Source organism: Pristis pectinata, chromosome 9 (genome assembly GCF_009764475.1).
Source record: "Pristis pectinata isolate sPriPec2 chromosome 9, sPriPec2.1.pri, whole genome shotgun sequence".
Lineage (NCBI taxonomy): Eukaryota > Metazoa > Chordata > Chondrichthyes > Rhinopristiformes > Pristidae > Pristis > Pristis pectinata.
The window spans coordinates 73,021,803-73,043,163 of record NC_067413.1 but is presented as its reverse complement, the minus strand read 5'-3'; the positions used below and the strand labels follow the sequence as shown (position 1 = coordinate 73,043,163).

The 21,361-nt window shown below is 39.7% G+C and overlaps 1 protein-coding gene across 2 annotated transcripts in view; it reads left to right on the top strand.

Annotated features, from left to right (window-relative positions):
* tcea1 (transcription elongation factor A (SII), 1) overlaps positions 1–21,047 on the top strand; it is a 34,382-nt gene extending 13,335 nt beyond the window's left edge. For both annotated transcript variants that reach the window (XM_052022941.1, XM_052022942.1), the window contains exons 4-10: positions 2,733–2,820; positions 3,322–3,467; positions 7,921–7,977; positions 11,164–11,318; positions 16,025–16,171; positions 18,046–18,117; positions 20,751–21,047. In XM_052022941.1, the coding sequence (XP_051878901.1) occupies positions 2,733–2,820; positions 3,322–3,467; positions 7,921–7,977; positions 11,164–11,318; positions 16,025–16,171; positions 18,046–18,117; positions 20,751–20,759 (674 nt within the window). In that variant the 3' untranslated portion in view covers positions 20,760–21,047. The remainder of the gene's footprint in view (positions 1–2,732; positions 2,821–3,321; positions 3,468–7,920; positions 7,978–11,163; positions 11,319–16,024; positions 16,172–18,045; positions 18,118–20,750) is intronic.
* The last annotated feature ends 314 nt before the right edge of the window (positions 21,048–21,361 follow it).

Below are 21,361 nucleotides of genomic sequence, written 5' to 3'. Positions count from 1 at the left end.
TGTCAACATCTTGGAGAACCTATCCTGCGCCCAACACTTAGATACAACCATGAAGAAGGTGTGTCAGCATCTCTACTTTCTTAGAAGTATAAGGAGATTTGGTATATCACCGAAGACTCTAACAAGCTACTGCAGATGTACAGTGAAAAGCATTCTGACTGATTGTATCATGGCTTGGTATGGAAATTCCAATGCACAGGAATACCAGAGGCTACAGGTTGTTGGACTTGGCCAGTTCCGTCATGGGTACAGCTCTCCCCACCACTGAGGACATTTACGAGAGATGATGTCTCGGGAAGGCGACATCCATCATTGAGGACCCCACCTGGGCCGTGCCCTCTTCTCGTTGCTGCCATCAGGCAGGAGGTACAGGAGCCTGAAGACCCACACCTGAAAGTTCAACAGCAGCTTCTTCCCCACTGCCATCAGATGATTGAACCCACCTGAACAAATCTAATACTACCTCGGACTATATTTCCTTCAAATTGCACTAATGTTGTTATGTTTATATTTGTTTAAGTTGTGTATAATTTATGTTAATTTAAGTTTTTGTTAATTAACATTTGTCATGTTTGTAATGTGCTGTGCTGCTGCTGCAAAGAGCTAATTTTCATGGCATTTATACCCTGGGTATGTATGCCCATGACAATAAACTTCAACTTGAACAGGTGTCTGTTGACCACAAAAGGATCATGTTGTATTCCAAAGGTCATTATCCTGGGTGTTGCTCTGATAGCTTTATTTTGTGGCATTCCACAATACCTTTTGGTTGGAGGACAATTGTGGCATTCACTGAGAATCCTTTTAAAAACCAGTGGAGAACAAAGGCTTGGACATCTTAATATCTATCTTTTGTTTTTCAGTTGCCACCTCCAAATTTTGGAAGGCAGAAGTGAATGTAAAAAGGCAGCAACTTTTTACAGTGATTCAAATGTTACATCAGAGGGAGTGATTTTTTTTGTGATTTAAAATAGTTTGTTGGTTGATCATTTCTACCAGTTAGGTAAACAAATGAAGATTCCAACTAACGACTGGGCATCCAATGTCAGAATTGAACCTGGGTCTCTGGTGCTCACAGCACCAAAGTCCTTGGTTCAATCCTATCCTTGGGTGCCGTCTATGTGGAGTTTGTGCTTTCTTCCTGTAACCACATGGGTTTCCTTGTGGTACCCTGCTTTCCTACAACATCCCAAAGATGTAGATTGGTACTGTTAGCCACTGTAAATTGCCCCTGGTGTGTAGTAAGTGATCGATTTGTGTGCGTGGGTGGTGGGGCAGAGGGCGAGGTGGGAGTCTTTAAGAATAAAGAAAAGTGGGATTAACCTACTATTAGTGTAAATGACTGATTGTTAGCACAGGCTTGTTAGGCCAGAGGGACTGTTCCGTGCTGTATCTCTCCATAACTTTACGATTCCGATTTTCTCTTCTGTTGCCAGAGATAAGATAAGATATTTATTTATTAGTCACATGTACATCGAAACACACAGTGAAGTGCATATTTGCGTAGAATGTTCTGGGGGCAGCCCGCAAGTGTCACCATACTTCCTGTGCCAACATAGCATGCCCACAACTTCCTAACACAAACATCTTTGGAATGTGGGAGGGAACCGTAGCACCCGGAGGAAACCCACGCAGACACACGGGGAGAATGTACAAACTCCCGGTTGAGTGTACTGTTTCTGTCCTTTTATTCAACAAACACATTTGCTTTTGTAGATAGTAGACTCTACCTAAAACAGTGGCACCTTTTTTTATTGGCAAGCCTCTTTTGTGGAAGAAACTTTCAGACCCTCACCAGGAGCAAAGCTTCTCCCATACATCCACTTTTGTTGTAAGCAATTAGAGATGCTGGCATGAGAGCTAATACTATAAATCTGCTCAACCTCAATAAAAATTCAGATCAAAATTGGGCAGCATTTTAGATTGTACACAGGATATAGTGATGCCTCAGCAGGGTATGGATAGGCAAAGCAAATAGACAAGGGCAGAGCAGATGGAAAAATAACTTGGAAAAAGTTAGAGGTCATCCAATCTGTAGAAAAAAGTAGAAATGGAGTATTATTTTTTAATGGTGAGAAAATGAAAAGTGTCAGTGTTCGGATGAATCTGGGTGTCCTTGTATACAAATTGCTGAAAGTTAAGGTAGAAGTTCAGTAAGCAATGAGAAGGACAGACAGTATGTTGGTCTTTCTTGCAAGCAGCATCTTTTCTAATTATACAGGGCCCTGGTGAAACCACATCTTTCTGTGAGGTTAAGTAACACGTCTCATAATTTACGACAGTATTTATTCAAGTTAAAATGCATAATTGACACCAGGCCTAATTAGTGGAATAGAGCCTTGGCAAAGTTTCATTTTAACAGAAGCATTTGGCGAGGGGAGGGGGAGAAGAACTTGATGGCATTGATAACCTGAGCATATGGTTTTGCCAGCGGTTGGTTTTCTTTCAGATCTTTCACAGCAATAGCTTGCACTGGCCTGCCCCAAGTGACAGCAGTGTCAGTGGGTGGGCAGGTCCTTACCTTTTTGGATCTGGACCTGCCTTTCAGTAAATTCATCCTTCCATGAGCAATTCAGGTAGGTGTGTCACTTGTAAAAGCCCGAGTAGCTGCACTTAACAAATTCTGACCATTAGCCACTGCCTTCTTCGTTTTGGTAAGAGATTTTTACGAAGTGCATCTTGGAGGAAATGAATATTTTGAAATGGTGTTTGATTCACGTGCTATTTTGCAGATGGACCAACAGTTGAGAAATCCACAGAAGAGAAGAAAAAGGATTCTGTTTCCTTGGCACAAAACAGCCCAGAAGCAAAAGAGGAAAGGTATGAGTTTCTTAAAATTTGAATAAGAAAATGAATACTTCTATTGATTTCTGACATCCATCCTCAACTGTGTGAGTTTTAGGTTTGGCAAGTAAAGATACCAACTTTATGTTTGGCTTGATAGCCTATAGAAATGGAACACCTTTTCACTCTTTCATTCCCTTCTCTTATGTCCTTCCTCATTTTATCATCTCTGTGCTTTATATATTTTACGTATTGTTTACTTTGTTAAACTAGCTCTTTCATATGAAGTGTTCACTGATTTGAAAAATTAAAACACAGTTTATACCTGACAGACAAGACCTATGAATGGAGTACACCAAAGTGACATATCTGTGGATAAAATAGATTATTGTTAAAACTTGGATGCAATATCAGATACTGGAAAAATTGTGTATAGCACATTGGATAAAGTCTTCATATGGAAGTTATTGCAGAGCTAGAGTAAATCAACCTGTTTAGATTCTAACCAAACACTTGAATTTTGGTTTCTCTTTTTAGTTCAGGAAGCAATTCCAGTAATTCCCATGAAGCATTCTATTCTCCATCACCTTTCCAACTTAAAAGTTACCCTCAGGCTCCTTTCACCACCGACTCAGTACGGATCAAGTGTAGAGAAATGTTAGCTGCTGCAATGAAAACAGACGGTAAGTTGTACTTCAATTACCTTTTTTAAAAAAAAACAAATATAGAATAAAACTTTAGCTCAATGGCAGCATTCCCATCTCTACATTCACATCTCACTTCAGAAAACCCTAGCAAGCAGCCTTGAGCATTCTGGGTTCTGAAAAATGGTTGAATCTTGCAGGATGCTCTCATCTAATGGGAGTAGAGAGGCGACATCTTCAAATCCAGCTGGTTCTCTTGGCAAGGGCACGTGAGTCGTGTATAACTTCAGTAAAGGTTTGTGTTCACTTAACTAAAGGTTTTTGTTATGGAAACCAGCTAGAACATGATTTGCTGGATGTAGAAGCATTGATTCAAATAGCTTGCTGATGATATGAAAATAAGTGGAAGGGCATGTTGTGATGAGGACATTGTGATTCTGCAATGGGATATAGCTCGAGCAAGTGATTGGGCAAACACTTGACAAATAGAGTTTTTAATGTGGGGAAGCGCAAGGTCATGCACTTTAGTAAGAGGAATCAAAAGGTGATTATTATCTAAATGAAAAGAGACCATAAATGAGTGAAGTTCTCAGGGATATAGGTGTTCTCAGGGATGCAGGTGTCCTAGTGAGCAAGTTAGCAGACAGGTCCAACAAATAGAAGGTAAACAGCTTGTTGGCCTTTATGGCAAAGGGGTTGGAGTTTATGAATAGGGAGGCTTTGTTACAGTTGTAAAAGGTGTTGGTGAGGCCACACCTGAAATACTGTGCCCAGTTTTGGTCACCTTACCTAAAGAAGGATACAGTAGCATTGGAGGCAGTCCAAAGGAGATTCACCAAGCTAATTCTTGGTATCAAAGGGTTGTTCTAACAAGAGAGGCAAGACAATTTGGGTTTATTTTCCTTGGAGTTTTGAAAAATGAGGGGTGACCTTATTCAAATATATCATAAGCGGGCTTGACAGGGTAGACGTTAAGACGTTTTCACTAGTGGGAGAATCACAAAGAAGGGAACATAGCCACAAAATAAGGGGCTGGCCATTGAAAACTGGGGTCTGTAGAAGCTGCTTCTCTCAGAGGGTAATGAATCATTGGAATTCTCTGCCCCTGAGAGTGGTGGAGGAGAGATCATTAATTATAGGTGGAGATGGATGAATATGTGAAAGATCGAGGAACTGAAGGTTATGGAAACTGTCACAAAAGAGGAGTTGAGGCCAACATAGATCAGTCATGATCATATTGAATGGCAGGGCAGGCTTGAGGGGCTGAGTGGCCTACTTCTGCTCTTATTTTCTTGTGCTCATGTGTTGCTAAGCATGGCAGAGAAAGGGGTAGAAGTTGTAAAATCTCAATGATCTTTCTCCACCCCCGGCCCACTATATTGTCAAGCAGCACAGTGGTGCAACAGTTAGTGCTGCTACCACACAGCTCCAGTGACCTGGGTTTGATTCTGGCCCTGTCTGTATGTGGTTTGCACCTTCTCTCCGTGACAAAGTGGGTTTCCCCTGGATGCTCTGCTTCCCTCCCACATCCCAAAGGCATGCTGGTGGGTTAAAAGGTGACTATATATTGCCTCTAGTTTGGGTAGATGAGGGAAATCGGGAGTTGATGGGCATCTGGGAGAGAAAGGTTGCGGGGAGATGGATGGGGGAGTAGGACAGACAGGTTTGCTTCAAGAGCCAGCGTGGACTTGATGCGCCAAAGGCATCCCTCTGTGTCTTAAGGAAAATATAAGAAATAAAATTTTAGATCACTAGTTAATGTCCCCAAAAATGAAACAACAATTTTAATCTGACATTTTTAAAATTAAATTTGTCTTTTTTGAAATTTATTTGATGCATTAATGCTTTATTCTTTCACAGCATTATCTGAAACTTGCAGGCTGTCAGTTCACTAAACATAAAACAATTCCACTTAAATCATTTATTTCTTTAAAAGTCAAAAGCTAGATATGATCTCAAACTGAAGTTGACATAGGACGACTAGTCACTGGGCACCACAGAAGCCTATGAGTAGTCATGGTGTCCATGGCAATAGAAACTCCTGTTTGTCCTTGCAGCATTGTACAGAGTTGACCAATGGATTCTAGCACTGCTGCAACCAGGCCTTGGGTTCTTTTGTACACTTCCTAAAGATTCAATTTGATTGGATTCAGATATTAGTGGAATTTTTTTTTTAAAGCAGGTCTGTAGCTTTTGTATCCCAATGTCATACAGCTGTGCTATGAACTGGACTTGCAGTTCTTCATGTTTCTTTAAAATGTTCCTCCCCAGTCATGCTCTGCTCTTCACCCTGTGCTTGATTGTAAAAGCAATGTGTGATAATCCTGCACTTGCTGTGAAAAAGAGCTAATAAAACCAATTTAGGAATACTTAAAGTATTGCACATTTAAATCTGTTTATTTTAACTGCAGATGGAATTAAAATATTCTCATTGGCTCAGATTTTCCTGAGAAATAATCACCATTTCATCTGCACACCAAAGTTTGAAACTTCTTGATGGGTTCTCACTGGCAATTTCCTGACTATGCAGTAACGGTGGACTCCTCATGAAGACCAGTGCCAAAGCACCAATTTCATAGGTTTCCCAGCAATTACATTGGGAATTGTGCCTGCTGACCCTTTGTCAGGATAGACCTGACAATCAAAAGCAAAGTATTGCAGATGCTGGAAATCTGAAATAAAACAGAAAATGCTGGAAATACTCCGCAGGTTGGGCATCTGTGGAGGGAGAAACCAAGTTAATGTTTTAGGTCAATAATATTTCATTAGAAGTGACACCTCCACAGTTGATGTCTGATCTGTTGAGTACTTCCAGCATTTTCTGTTTTCATTTTAGAGCTGGCAAGTGTTCAGCAACTTCATTCATCAGGTGGGGGAGTTAAGTTTCACATTCGTATGTTCTTCCACTTAAATTAACTTAATTCCCTTATTTAATTTGAAGTATATTTCTTTTTTAAAGAACTTCATTATTTTTATCATAAAATCTTAAATCTTTCAATGGATTGGATAATTTTTAAATGCTTTTGAATGTTTGAATTTGAGCAACATTCTCAAACATTCCTGCTAGTTGATGGGTGGTTAGCCTGGGGTGTAGCTTAGCTCTTTGCAAAGCATTAACTATTCAATTTGCAGCTAGTTTTGGGGGAGGTGTTCTCTCAAAAGATCCATTTCAGACAAGTGCAGAACAAACAGATGGGGATGGGAAGTAGGTTGTAGCTCCAGGAAATTCCAGGTTACTACTTTGTTCAATGTGACATTTAGTTTTGGAGATGAGCTAATAAATCTCATTGTTCAGAGATGGAGATTCAATCTATTCATTACACTGAAGTATGTAACAAGGCAATAGTAGCTTCAGTATTTTGATTGAAATGTGCAGTGTCCAGTATGGCATGGACACCAGTGTGTCCTATAAAAGCAATCTGTCCAGGCTGTATTTGGAATATGAAAGGAGGAGAATACAGAAATTTCATGTTTGACAACTGTGGCAAAATTATGCATATACCTGTTATAAATACAGTAACAATTCTGTCATAATAACATAAGAAATGGAAGCAGGAGTCGGCTATTCTGTCTTTTGCAACTGCTCTGCTATGCAACTGTATTTTTAATTATTTTGTTATTTTCTTGTACTGCCTCCATATTCTTAGATTTTTGGATATTAAGGGAATCAATCAGTTTCTATTTCGGTATACTCAAAAGACTGAGCCTCTACTGTAGTATGAGATGGTTTTAGCCAAGGGTAACGTCATCCCTGCATCTGCCCTGCTGTGCCCTGCAAGAATTCAATGAAGTCACTTTTCATTTTTCTAAAGTCTAGTGAGTATAGGCCCAACCTACTTAATTGGTTAGCCTGGAAACTTGGAGAAGATCTTCCCATGTGAAGTGTATCCACTGGCTTTATGATTGGCCCTTAACTGGAGTGGTGGTTGGGTTCTTGTGTTCCAGTTATGCAGTTTACATTAAAGTGCTCTTGTATGTTATATTTGGTATTCAGTGACTATACTGTTAATACTGTAGAGAACATTGTATTATTTGATGATGATTATTAAGCAGTAAGGATAATTAAAGGATTCAGACAGTTTGCTGTGAAATTAAAGCCATTATGTTTGTTACTATCATCTGAAATTAGATTATGGTATTTATCTGATGTGATCTCTGCACTGATGCCAACTTTTATGTGAAATCTCAGACAGAAGGATCAACTACTGCCATCCCACAGCAAACTTATCTGGAAATTCATTGTCTTCACTTTGTGTGTGTGTGTGTGTGTGTGTACCTGTGCGTGTTTGTGGGGGTGGCAAGACTAATTATTGGCATGTGTGTGGGGGGGAGGCGGTGCCAGGGAGAGGTTGGACGGGCATGGGAGAGGGTTAATTGTTTGTTTTGCGGGGTGGTTTGTGTGTGCAGCTAAGCGGGGAAGGGGTTTGTTTGTTTAGGAGGAAGTTAGCATTGATGTTGTTACTCATTACTGTTCTCCATCTCTTCTGTTTAGGTGATTACATAGCCATTGGCTCAGACTGTGACGAGCTTGGAGCTCAAATTGAGGAAAATATCCTTCTCAAGAAATAATCTGAGGGCCTGGCTGCTTCAGTGGTCAGAATTTGGCTGAACAACCCTATCAAACTTCAAAATAACTGACTTTGAAAGCAGTATCAAAAAGCACGTGTGTTAAAAGTTGGGGGGTGGGGGTGTTGAGGGTGGTAGTGATGGTTGTTAGTGGACTAAATGAGATTATGGCACGCCTTATTAATGTTTATTGGTTTACTATTTATTCAGCTTTTCATTTCCCTTCACCTGGGTTCTGCCAAAACTGAGGAACTAGTTAGATAATCAAGAACTGGGAGGCACAGCCTATGGGTAGAACAGCATTTTTGTTTTTATTTCAGATTTCCAATATCTACAATATTTTGTGAACTCCCACAACACTCAAGAAACTCAACATCACTTAATGTAGCCCCTTGATTGATAGGTTGTGTTAAGTAGGACATTCGGGATTTTAATCCAAAATGATGAACAAATGGTTGTGCATTTTCCAACTAGGGATGGATTTGATAGCTGCAAGTTGTGATGCTGTGCACCTGCTGTCCTTATTGAGGTCATAAAATTTGTACATTTGGGAGTTGCTGTCAAAGAAGCTGTGGTAAGTTGTTGCAATCCATTTACAGGTGCTACAGTATGCAGCCACAGATGACTAGTGGTGGAAAGAGTGAATGCTTAAACATATTTGGGTACCTGTCAATCAAGTGGAATGCATTAAGTGATGTTGAGTTTCTTGAGTGTTGTGGAGATGCGAATGCGCTATATTCTGTCACACTCTTGATTTGTATCTTGTGGATGGTGGAAAGGTTTTATGGAGTCAAGGGACTAGAAAAGGTTCAGGCCAAAAAGTTATTTGCTTGGTGGGGGGTGGGGGGGGGGTGATAAAATGATGCCATGAATTGAAAATTGGGTTAACTCAGAATGGAGCAATCTTGTGCATTATTTTGGATGCCTTGGCATCCAGTGGGAAAATTATCATCTCATCTTTCTGTGAGAATTTTGTTGCCCTTGGCATTCTTTCTCCCATATCCTCAATAGTTGTGCAACACACAAAATTAGCCGGCAGTGATATTTTTTGCCTTGCTGCTTTGAAAAATGAAAGTTCTTATTTACTGACAGAACAGTCAGATTTTACTTATTCCCCGTTGTTCCTGTAATAGTGCTATTGAAATGCCCAGTGCCTAAACTGCATCCTTTATCCTCCACTGAATTTGAGACTCCCTGTGACCTTAAATACAACCTTGCATATGTGTCTTGACTGCTTGACCACTGTCCTTCACCAGCCTGTACTGGTTCACTTAGATAGCCCCAATCCCTGGAAACATTCCCCTACCCTTTTCCCATCATAGTAGCAATCATTCATTCAGTGGCAAACATAACTGGTATTGACTGATATTTCGGTGTGTTTGTTTAAGAGCTTCCTACAGAGATTTGCACCTGCTGTGTCCCATGCTTACAACTACTGAAACTTGCAATGTGTTAGTAGAGAAGGCTGCTCTGAAACTGACACTATTAAATCCACAGCAAAAGCAAACAATGCTTTTCTGTAAGCCTAGCAATTAAAGTTATTGCTCTTTAAGTGACTTTCACAGACACTGTTTGGGTGACCCATAATGCTAATTTAACACTAGAAAAAGAGGGAGTGGAACAATTTCTAGACCATGTGTGTCACTTGCCACAGAATACCTGTATCTTGCACTTGTTACTGCAATATGCAGAGATGGAGTGTGCATTTTTCTGTGACACTTCACAAGGCTTGAATCTACAAAATGTTTTGCAGGCTGGCCCACTGTGTGCTTTCTTTTTATGGACATATCTTCCTTTTCCCCAATATCAATGGCTAATTTCCCCTTTGCTACACTGTTTGTTCCACCATGGAGACAGTGCAGACTTCCACTGGGAGCCTAGTACTTGGATGCCAGGCACATTACAGGAACTGTCTTAGAACAGACAGCCAACCAGACTCCCGGAAGCACAATGACAACTGGTGAGAGGCCCTTCATTGGACTTGCAGATTGTCAGTGTGTTTGGAGAGATTCATTGACAATCATGAACACTCAGTGACATCGAGGGCACAAATTGTGACTGTGGACAGCTCTGGTTACAACCGGTTTGAAGCAATACAGACCCAGCAGGCAGATTTCCCAACCTGAGAAAGGAGGTTCCTGTGGGAGATCATGCTATCCCATTGGACTCGTGAGGAGTCCACCAGAGCAGCACTGATAGCTGCAAATGGCCAGACGTAAGCTGCCACTGCTGACTTGACCTGGTGTCAGTGTTGGAAATAAGCACCTTTGCAGGGAAACCAAGGTAAATCCTAGCTATAGCATTGGCTTTGGGGGGTGGGGGGGTGAGGTTTGCCCCACCTTGTGCTAAGAGTCAAGCTGACAAATTTGTAACATTTTGGAGGGTACATTATTTTTAAAGCATGCTCTTCCTTAAATTTAAATTTTGGCATTAAGTTATCATGGTTAAATGGTCTAAATTATACTTTGCTACCATATGGAAAGCTTCCATTAGCACCTTGAACAAATCTAGATACAATGGCTTAGAATGTTTTTTTTGGCTTGAGCTCTTTTACATTTACACTTATAGATCACAAATGCAAAACAATGCCCTAACCATGGAAACCACATTCCACTCCCCCCACCATCCCCCACTTCTCTCTTTTTGTGCTGAAGAACAAATGTGTGTGAAAAAATCTGTGGACTACAATTCAGTATAAACAAACAACATTTGAGCTTTTCCTCGTCGAAGAAGAATATTGATATCTGGAGATTGCTTGACACAAACAGAATTGTGAGGTCCATGCATTTGACCAAGTCCCAGGATGTTTTTTTTATCAACAACAGTTCTCCCATAAGTGTGCAAAGTCAGTTGAACACCCTGTAAATACCAACAGGCAGAACGTGTTCATCTCCCTCTCAGAATCCTCTCCTTCTATTAAATAAATATTACCCCCTTTTTAAAAAGTATAAAAAAGCATATAGCTAAGAATAAGAGTCACTTGGGTTTATCACAAGATGGTTGTTAAGTTTATTAAATTGCTAAAATATTTGTTGAATATAATTGGAATAGAGTAATATTAGGATAGCTGTAGAGTGATTTATTACATGAACTTCCTGGTATTCAATTAATAATAATTAACACTTTTTTAACAAAAGTTATAACTTGAGTTTCCTTAACAGTTTCTGACGTGTGTATCAAGAATTTAAAAACACAGATATGAAATATAAAAACAGAGTGAGGAGCAGAATCGCAAATTTAAAAGATTCAAAGAACCCGAATCTGAGGAGGAATGTCCTATGTGGAAATATTGCACCAGATAGACTGGCAAAAATGACCGCAGAGGTAAGTTAACATTTGTTTGATTTCAATTTGAAATATCAACCAGAACAATATTGGACTTTTTACGTCAGTCAAGAATGGGCTTCCCAATCAAAAGGGTTTTTGGTCTCTTGAGGATAACTATTGGTGATTCGGAAGAGACTGTGTGTAGTTCATGCAGGCAAACTACCCCATTTGTACCAAAGTGCTTAGTTTGCATTTGTTGGTACTTCATTTATTTGGAAACATCTTTATACCCTGTGAGGTTGATGGTATCAGAGGTGGTGGAAGTCGAATGGAAACTACTTGAATCTTGAAAAAGTAACTGGAGGAGAGAGAGCAACAAATGGTTGGGGAATGTGAATGGTTGCTGGAGGGAGGGAGAGAGAGAAATTAAGTGGCGAGGGTGTCCATTTTAGCCTTTGACAACTGTTGTATAAATTTGTCTGGGCATTGGGTACTTTTGATGGCTCTTCGTCAAAGGCCTGAGCATTACCTCACTGAAGTTAAGTTTGATACTGAATTTTTTTGTATTATTTGCTGTGCATTGTTTTAAAAAGTCATATTTGTATAAAAACTGGTTAAAGATTTAGTTGAGTCATTGGTATTGATGTTTCTCATTGTGACTGATGTAGAAATATGACAAGCAGATGTTTTTAAACAAAAATATATTTTATTTGGTTTATAAGTAATTCCATTTCACTGTAAAGCAGATAGTCAAATGTTTTACTGGAGCTTTAATACTGTGACACACAGCTAAAGTAAATACAGGCTGGAGCAGTAAACTAATTATCCTTAATTTGTGAATATCCATTTTGTGTTATGTTTTGTTGACTTCTTTCTGAAATTTCTTTATCCAATCATCTAGTCCTCTACCTTGATTAACTTTTTTGTTATGTTGAAGAATTCTCTTTAAGTTGGTCAGACAAATCCCTGCTCCCCTTCCTTGATTAACCTGTAACTTACCCCAAGAATGGTCTCCAGTAACTTCCCCACTACCAACATTTGCTATGGTTTCCTTGTTTATCCTGTAAATACATGTAGGAATAGTAAAAATCTTCTAACCTTAAGTGGGACAGCTGAGCAGTATGCTGCAATTTGCAAACGAGCAAGATCATGTCATTAAAACATCACATGAGCAATATCATATGACTGAATGACATTTGGTCAAATTTTAAATGGTCAAATCTCCAGGAATGTGTGATGACGGAACTAGCAACCATTTACAAGAATGGAAAAACAAAAGGCAATTCTAACAGAGAACCTAAACTTTGAATCTACAGAAATCTGTCCCACTTAGTGAAACTACTTTAAACTTCACAGTTCAGACGACAACTGATCTTTCTTTAAATGGACCACCTTCAAGGAAGGACAGATGTTTGCATTCTCAAAGTGAACCAGGGGTCAATATTAGCTTTCACTTGCCCAGACCACTGCTACAAGGAAGTTTTCCAAATTTTCTTCTTTATTTTTGAAGTATTGAAGAGCTGCAGATTTTTTTTCTATATCTTCTTAAATGGACTGGAGTTGATAAACTACCTAATTCAGATTGATTGCATTTTGGGAAGAAGCATAGATTAATCATTATTGGATTCGAAGGGAATGCTGGAGGATTGGAAATTTGGTTACATATGAACTATTCAAGGTCAAGGCGAGATTTAGTGTACTGTGAAGGTCAAAAGACATTCCAGAGGCTGTAATTCAATCTGGCACCAATATGGTTAAAAGCAGTTGGTTGGGTTTGACCAGAGTTAATACACAATTTTAAAGTGATGGTTATCAATACTGAAACATAAATCTATTCTACCTATTCCAGTGCTGGATAGAAAGCAAGTTTGTCATTTATGATTGATTATCAGGATCAAGGGCCTCAATGTACCTCAGCTGAGCCTAACAAAGACTTGTCTTTCATTGTTCTAACTTGCATCAGTCCCTCTCTGATGTTGCTGTTCATTTCTCAGCTGCTTTCTTAAAAAAAAGCTTTGTCACATTTTTATGTTTGTACTAAATTTTCATGAAAATAGCTAAATAATAAATGCTTTTCACATCAGAACAATCAGTTTGTCCTGATGACATTTTCCAATAAATACATTCTCATGAGTACAAGAAGAACTTGCAGTTCCCCTGCCTCTCATCTGTGAAAACATTTCTTCATCTGTTACGTTGGAGAATACCATATAGTCACTTCTTTCTCCTTTTTGGGTGTTTCAGCATTTCGCTTCACCTTGAGCTTTGGCACAGTATGCTGCTCTGGCGTCCCCTTTATGGCTAGAAGATTTTGCCATTCCTATATATTTTTTACAGAGATAAAGCAGAAAATTACTGCTAATGTTGGTGATGATTAAAAGGAATATGAGAATTGTTTCCACCTGGGGTTTTCTTTCCAGGATCTGGAATACTCTGCCTAGAAAGTGGTGCTAAATGATCTTAAAATGGAATTGAACAAGTACCTGTTTAGTTAGCCAATGCCTTTCCCAACAAGGGAAGCATGGATTAATCAAAGGGAAATTGTGTTTGACTAACTTGACAGACTTGAGCATTACAAAAAAAGGTTGATCAAGGAAAAATGCTAGACATTGGATATAGGACTCACAGAAGTGAAGTCACCAAGGTGTAACATAACAGGCTTGTTAAGAAGATAGAAGTCCATAAAATCAGGGGAAGTGGTGGAAAGTGAATATAAATTTGGCTTGTGACACAAAGCAAAAGACTGTGGTGAATGGATTTTTTTTTGGTTTGGTAGATGTTTTCCCCAAGCAACAGGCTAAACTGCCTGGAGTCAGCTGCTGTGGAAGCAGCCTTATAAAATTCATAAATGATGGGAATCTTGGCAAAGTAGTAGATAGTGATGAAGACAACCTTGGCCTTCGGGATGACTTAGAATGGGGAAATAGACAAAAACATGACAAATGAAAATCAGTGCAGAAAAGTAAAATGAACCCACTTTGGAGGATTTAATATGAAATAGTGTAATTTCAAAAGGATACAATCCAGAATGATGTAATTTTAAAAAGAGAAGAGGAATTGTGTTGTTGATATCACAAAACCTTAGAGGTTATCTAAGCAAGTTGGTATGGTAGTTTTTTTTATATACATATATATAAAAAGGATGTAAAGCTCATTTGGGTTTATAATAGAGAATTAAATATTTAAATAAAACAGTCAGGCTATAACTTCCTGGTTGGCTGCCAACTGGAGAATATTGGACAAATCTAGTCTTTGGAAAGGGTGCAAAGGAGCATTTACTGGCATGTTACTGGAGTGAGAAAGTGACTTCCATCATGAACAAAATTTGGAAGAGTTAGGATAGAACATAGAACAATTACAGCACAATTCAGGCCCTTCGGCCCACAAAGCTGTACCGAACATGTCCCTACCCTAGAAATTACTAGGCTTACCCATAGCCCTCTATTTTACTCAGCTCCATATACTGATCTAACAGTCTCTTGAAAGACCCTATCGTATCAGCCTCCACCACCATTTCCGGCAGCCCATTCCACGCACTCACCACTCTCTGAGTAAAAAAACTTACCCCTGACATCTCCTCTATATCTACTCCCCAGCACCTTAAACCTATGTCCTCTTGTGGCCACCAATTCAGCCCTGGGGAAAAGCCTCTGACTATCTACCCTATCAATACCTCTCATCATCTTATACACCTCTATCAGGTCCCCCCTCATCCTCTGTCTCTCCAAGGAAAAAAGGCCGAGTTCCCTCAACCTGCTTTCATAAGGCATGCTCCGCATCCCAGGCAGCATCCTTGTAAATCTCCTCTGCACCCTATATGGCTTCCACATCTTTCCTGTAGTGAGGTTGGTTGGTAGGATGTGATGGTTCTTTTTGGAACAGGAAGATTAGGAAATTACCAAGTCTTTGCCAAGATTTTTAAGATGATAGTTATGTTAGGGAGAAGTTGTCTCTAATGAATGAGCCAATAACTAGAGGCCTTGGATTCAAAATAATTGGCAAACCATCTAAAGGGAAGATGAGAATATCCACCTGGGCCAAAGAAATAAACCTGTTTCTTATTCTGAGTTGTTGCATCATAGCCTGGTATAGACTCCAGTGCACAGGCTGCAGAGGGTTGTAGACTCAGCCAGCTCCATCACGGGCACAACCCTCCCCACCATCAAAGACATTTCAAGAAGTGGTGCCTCAAAAAGGTGGCATCCATCACCAAGAACCCATGCCATCTGCTACATGCCCTCTTCACATTACTACCATTGGGAAGGAGGTATAGGAGCCTGAAGACCCGCACTCAATCATTTTGGAACAGTTTCTTCCCCTCAGCCATCAGAGTTCTGAAACTACTCATGAACACTACTTCATAATTTTGTTTTTTGCACTGTTTATTTTGTAATTTATAATAATTTTATGTCTTTGCACTGTTCTGCTGCTACAAAACAACAAATTTCACATCATATAAGTCAGTGATAATAAACCTGATCTTGATTCTGCTTAAATTGGCTGCTGTATTTTGTACTTGGCAACAGTGACTCCAGTTGAGGTATTTTTATTGGCTGTAAGCACTTGGCGACATCCTGAAATGTCATGTGCTATCCAAATACTTAATGCATTTGTCTGTCTGCTTTCAGTTTTATTTGTATTTAATTTGCAGATTTGTTTTTGATCAGCACTGTAGCGCACCTTTTGGGTAACTCATCTTTTGCATTGCCATCTCTTGTGCAAATCTTTTGCTGATGTGATTGCTTTGATGTAAATCATTCCAGGAAATGGCAAGTGATGAGCTTAAGGAAATGCGAAAAGCTTTAACCAAAGAAGCCATCCGAGAACATCAAATGGCTAAGACTGCTGGTACTGACACTGACCTGTTCAAGTGTGGCAAATGCAAGATGAAGAATTGTACCTATACCCAGGTAAGCATTTTGGGTAAGCACTGCAAGTTGCTAATGGAAAGGGAAATAAAAAAGAGCTACCCTTGCATATTCACAATCTATTTTCTATACCCCACAACTTTCCAGGCATTCTACAAACAAAATGTCTTTAATATAAGATAACCTGCAGAATTACACGACCACTTTACTAATATTCATGTAATATTTAAATGCACAGTTTGCAATCTGAGTCTTAGAGGGTACATAAGATCATAAGAAATAGGAGCAGGAGTAGGCCATCTGACCTGTCGAGCCCGCTCTGCCATTCAATAAGATCATGGCTGATCTGTCTGTGGACTCAGATCCACCTACCTGCCTTTTCTCCATAACCCTTAATTCCCCTACTATGCAAACCTTTATCTAACTGTGTCTTAAATATATTTAATGCGGTAGCCTCTACTGCTTCCTTGGGCAGAGAATTCCACAGATTCTCTACTCTCTGGGGGAGAAACAGTTTCTCCTCATCTGTCCTAAATCCACTCCCCTGAATCTTGAGGCTATGTCCCCTAGTTCTAGTCTCAGCTACCAGTGGAAACAACCTTTCTGCCTCTATATTTTATCCCTTTCATAATTTTATGTTTCTATAAGATCCCCTCTCATTCTTGTGAATTCCAGCGAGTATAGTCCCAGATGACTCAATCTCTCCTCATAGGCTAACCCCTCATCTCCAGAATCAACCTGGTGAACCTCCTCTGCACCGCCTCAAAAGCCAGTATATCTTTCCTCAAGTAAGGAGACCAGAACTGCACGCAGTACTCCAGGTGCAGCCTCACCAGTACCCTGTACAGTTGCAGCATAACCTCCCTGCTCTTAAATTCAATCCCAGTAGCAATGAAGGTCAGCATTCCATTTGCCGCCTTGATAACCTGTTGCACCTGCAAACCAACCTTTTAGGATTCATGTACAAGCACTCCCAAGTCCCTCCGCACAACATTTAAATAATCTGATCTTTTTTTCCTTCCTCAGTGGATGACCTCACATTTACCAACATTGTACTCCATCTGTCAGACCCTTGCCCACTCACTTAATCTATCTACATCTCTCTGCAGACTCTCCGCATCCTCTGCACAATTTGCTTTTCCACTCAGTTTAGTGTCATCAGAAAACTTAGATATGCTACACTCGGTCCCCTCTTCCAAATCATTACTGTTTTCTTGAAGGCCCATTTATAAAATTATAAAATCATTATGGCACAGAAGAGGTTGTACCTGCTTGTGATGAAGCAATCCTATCCAATCCATTTCCTATTCTTCCCCATAGCTCTCCAAATTATTTTCCATCAAACATCTATCTAGTTTTGAAAGCTCGTCTGCCCTCTTCCAAGTGACAACATTATCTATACCTATGCCAGTAGTTGCCCAAGACACAGGAAACAATGTCACAAGATGTAAATTTCACAGGTCTGAGGTGCTCTGCCCTGCCTGTGTTCATTAGATAACTCACTAAGCAGAAGTAAAATAGCAGAACAGCACCCCTTCCCCTCACTGCACCAAATTCCCCCACTCATCAAAATCCCAAGTTTCAAACTCTGGAGAAACTGGACTCCACGTTGCTTGCTGCATGTTAGAAACATCCTCCTGTATTTATACTAATTAAAATTCTGAAGACTTGACTTAGCCCCTGCTGACAGTAATTACCTGGTTACCAGTTCTAGCTAGCAGTGACTATGCAGTTGCCACCAGCAAGCAGCTGTACTATCTGTTGTCTCTATTTCTGCTTTCATTGTTCTCCATTTACATGTAGAAGCTTTTAAAATCAATTTTTATATATTTTATTGAATTGCTGCCCTTTATACATTTTCTGGTTAACATTTTGAAGTGGAAACAGCTAGCGTAATTTTTAACATGTTCTCTTAGGTTCAGACTCGCAGTGCTGATGAACCAATGACTACGTTTGTCGTATGCAATAACTGTGGAAATAGATGGAAGGTAAGGATTTTTCATGCTTGGGTTTGAAACGTGGATTAGAAAAATAGCTGAGTAACTTGTATGTAAAATATAGGTTACATATATTCTACATGCTATTAGATGCATCTTGGATAAGTGCTTTTGTAATTTGGGAAAAGTGTAGCTGCAGTAAGTTTTTTAAAAGGGGTTGATGAAACGAAAAGGAGGATTTTAAACCAGTGTGTTTGGCTAGGAAGTCATCTTGAACAAATCCACTTTAAGTTTTAACAGGTGTGCAACCAACCAATTTCCCACTCGCTATTTCACTGCCCCATCCCACCCTTTCCCAAGCTCTCTCTCTGTCACACCTCGGGGCATTCCTAAAAGATAAAAACTACTTTCATTTATATGGTGTCTTCCACCAACTTTACAGAAGTACTTTATAACCAATGGAATACCTTTCTAAAAAAAAATGCAGTTTAAAAAAAAGCTCTTATAAACAGTAATGTGATAATCCATTTTGAAAATGTTGATTGAGGCATTTGCTGGGACACTGCCCAAATATATTAAGTTTTTCTTTGTGCCCTGGTACTACTTTATTAATATTTGACGCCTGCCATTTTCTTGTTAACCAGTGTCAAACTATTTGTCTCTAGTTTTCTATTTCTTCTGACTCTCCTTTCTTGAATTCCAGAATTACATTTGCTACCTTCCAATCCACAGTGACTACAGTTTCTGAAAGGTTACTACCAAGATGCATACAATCACTGCAACCATCTCATTTAGAAGCTAGAGTGTGGATCTTCAAGGTCCAGGCAAATTATCAGCTTTTAACCCTTTTAATTTCTCCAGAGCTCCTTTATGAACATTAATTATTTCCATGTTCCTCATTCTCATTATACCCTTGGTTGCCAGTTTTATGTCCACCTGAAATGGCAGATGGGTTTATGACATTCAAGGGACAGCACCTTGGAGGGTGCTGTTCTTCCTCAGTAGGGTACCTTCAGTCTATTTGAACCTTTCTGTTGGCATCTTTGGGACGTAATAATTTAAAGGCAAAAGTGCTTCCCTACTGTACTTTCTGATCTCCCCTTAACCTTGTCTTTCCAAACTGTAAACCCTTCCTCCCCACCCCTCCTCTATCTCCACTCTGTCAGCATATTTTTCCATTCTTTCTGGTGTCCAAATATCTGACCTACAATCAGTTTTTCCATATTCCTCCCTGCCTGTCTCCCCCTCAAGTTGCCAGATAGTCTGTGAGCTTCCATGTGACCTACTGTATTCGGAAACTACCAAAGGAAAATGATAATCTAGTCCTGCCACTAAATTAGACTTACCTCAAAGAAATTAGCCTTTCTCTGTTTCCCAAGAGCAAAACACTTCCCCATCCCCACACCCTCTTCATTATATGAATTCAGGGTATTATTTCCCACTTCCGTGCACAGGACAGGGTAGTGGTGCAGCAAGTAGAGCCACTGACTCAGTGCCAGAGACCTACGCGGAGTTTACATATTCTCCCTTAAACTGCGAGGGTTTATTCCGGGTGCCCCAGTTTCCTCGCATGTCCTAAAAACGTGGGTTGGTAGGTTAATTCTCTGCTGTAAATTGCCCCTAATGTGTAAGTGGATGGCAGTATCTGGGGGAGTTGATGGGAGTGTGGGGAGAATAAAAAATGGGATCAATGTGGGATTAGTGTACATGAATGGTTGATAGTTGGCATGGACTTGATGGGCCAAAGGGCCTGTTCCTGTGCTGTGTTTCTCTGTACATTTGATTTTTATTCATACATAGGAAATGGGTGTTGCTGGCACTTTTTTTTCCTTTTACGAAGGTGATTTATTCAGTGATTACAGAATCACATTATTACAATACTTCATGATGCATACTATTTACAGTTTCAAAATATAACACGGTCATCACTATCCAGAAAGCACTCGAGTTCCTGAGGCGCCCACCGGTCCCGGAAATCCCCTGTTGTACCCATGGATACTGCATGCTCCTTCTCAGGGATGCAGGCACGGACATAACCCCAGAAGAGGGGCAGGCAATTGGCTCAGGCAGAACCCCCGACTGCCCACCGCCTAGACCCATGAATGGGTACCTTGGCCAGGCCCAGGAGCAAACCGACCAGGAGATACCCCCCCCCCCCCCCCCCCCCGCCGCACACCGGATGACCAAAGATCAGGAGCATAAGGCTGAAGTGCATTGCTGGCATTGTTAAAATGAAGTGTTTGTCTGGAGGAGCATTTTGAAGAATCAGGAATAAATGTTTGTAATTTATGATATTAATTTGAATTTCTGGTTTGGCTAGATATTCAGTGTTTCCTTGCAAAGGTTGGCACAGAGGTTTGTTTTATATGTAGGCACTGTTATTTTCAGCATTCAAATATTCGTATAGTTAATATGATTGGCTAAAGCACAAAATGCTAGATGTACTTAGCAGATCAAGCAGCAAATTGTTTACAGTTAATCACTTTTCCTAACAGCTAACTGCTTATTTCTAACCCTTCCTGGTTCTGATGAGAAGTCATTGACCTACTGAGTATTACCAGCATTTTCTGTTTTATTTCACGTCTCCAGCATCTGTAGTATTTTCTTTTGTGGTTGTGACTGGCTAACTTGATTTTTGTTTATGGTATGGTATAGCAGATTAAATTTTTTTTTGCTTTTCACAGTTCTGTTGAGATCCTGAAGAAACTCCAGGAGAGAATTCCTTGGACCAACAGTTAATGAATTTCAGTTTCTAATTAGTTGTGCAAATGAGAAGTTAGAACTTCAAGAATATTTGTAGAACAATACATCCCTGTCTCATTTTTTTGTATAAATCTAGTTTCCTTAACACCATTCTATTGTCTTTTTCCTTGCAGAATAGTTCACTGAAACAAAAACTTTCACTTGTACAACCAGGCAGCATCTAAATGTATGAAAATTTTCTTTTTATATGTAGTTTGACATTAAAGTTTTAAAACTTCCTCAATGTTTTCTTTGCTTCTTGGTTTCTTTTGAAATTTGAAACATTTATTCTTTATGGCAATTGCTAATTGGCCATAACTTTGCTTTCTTGCATTCTGTGAAATGAATGCAAGTAATAACATAAACTTGTTCACGAGTACACTATCTGTTTGTAATATTATTGTTTCCTATTGTATAAAATCCTTCTATTGATGTCTGCTGGGGTGGTGGGAGGATGGAATACCAACAGATGAAAAAATTGTGTTATGGTTAGCTGACATTTGGAGTTTGATTTTTATTCATACTGAGGAAATGAGTGGTACTGTCATAGCTG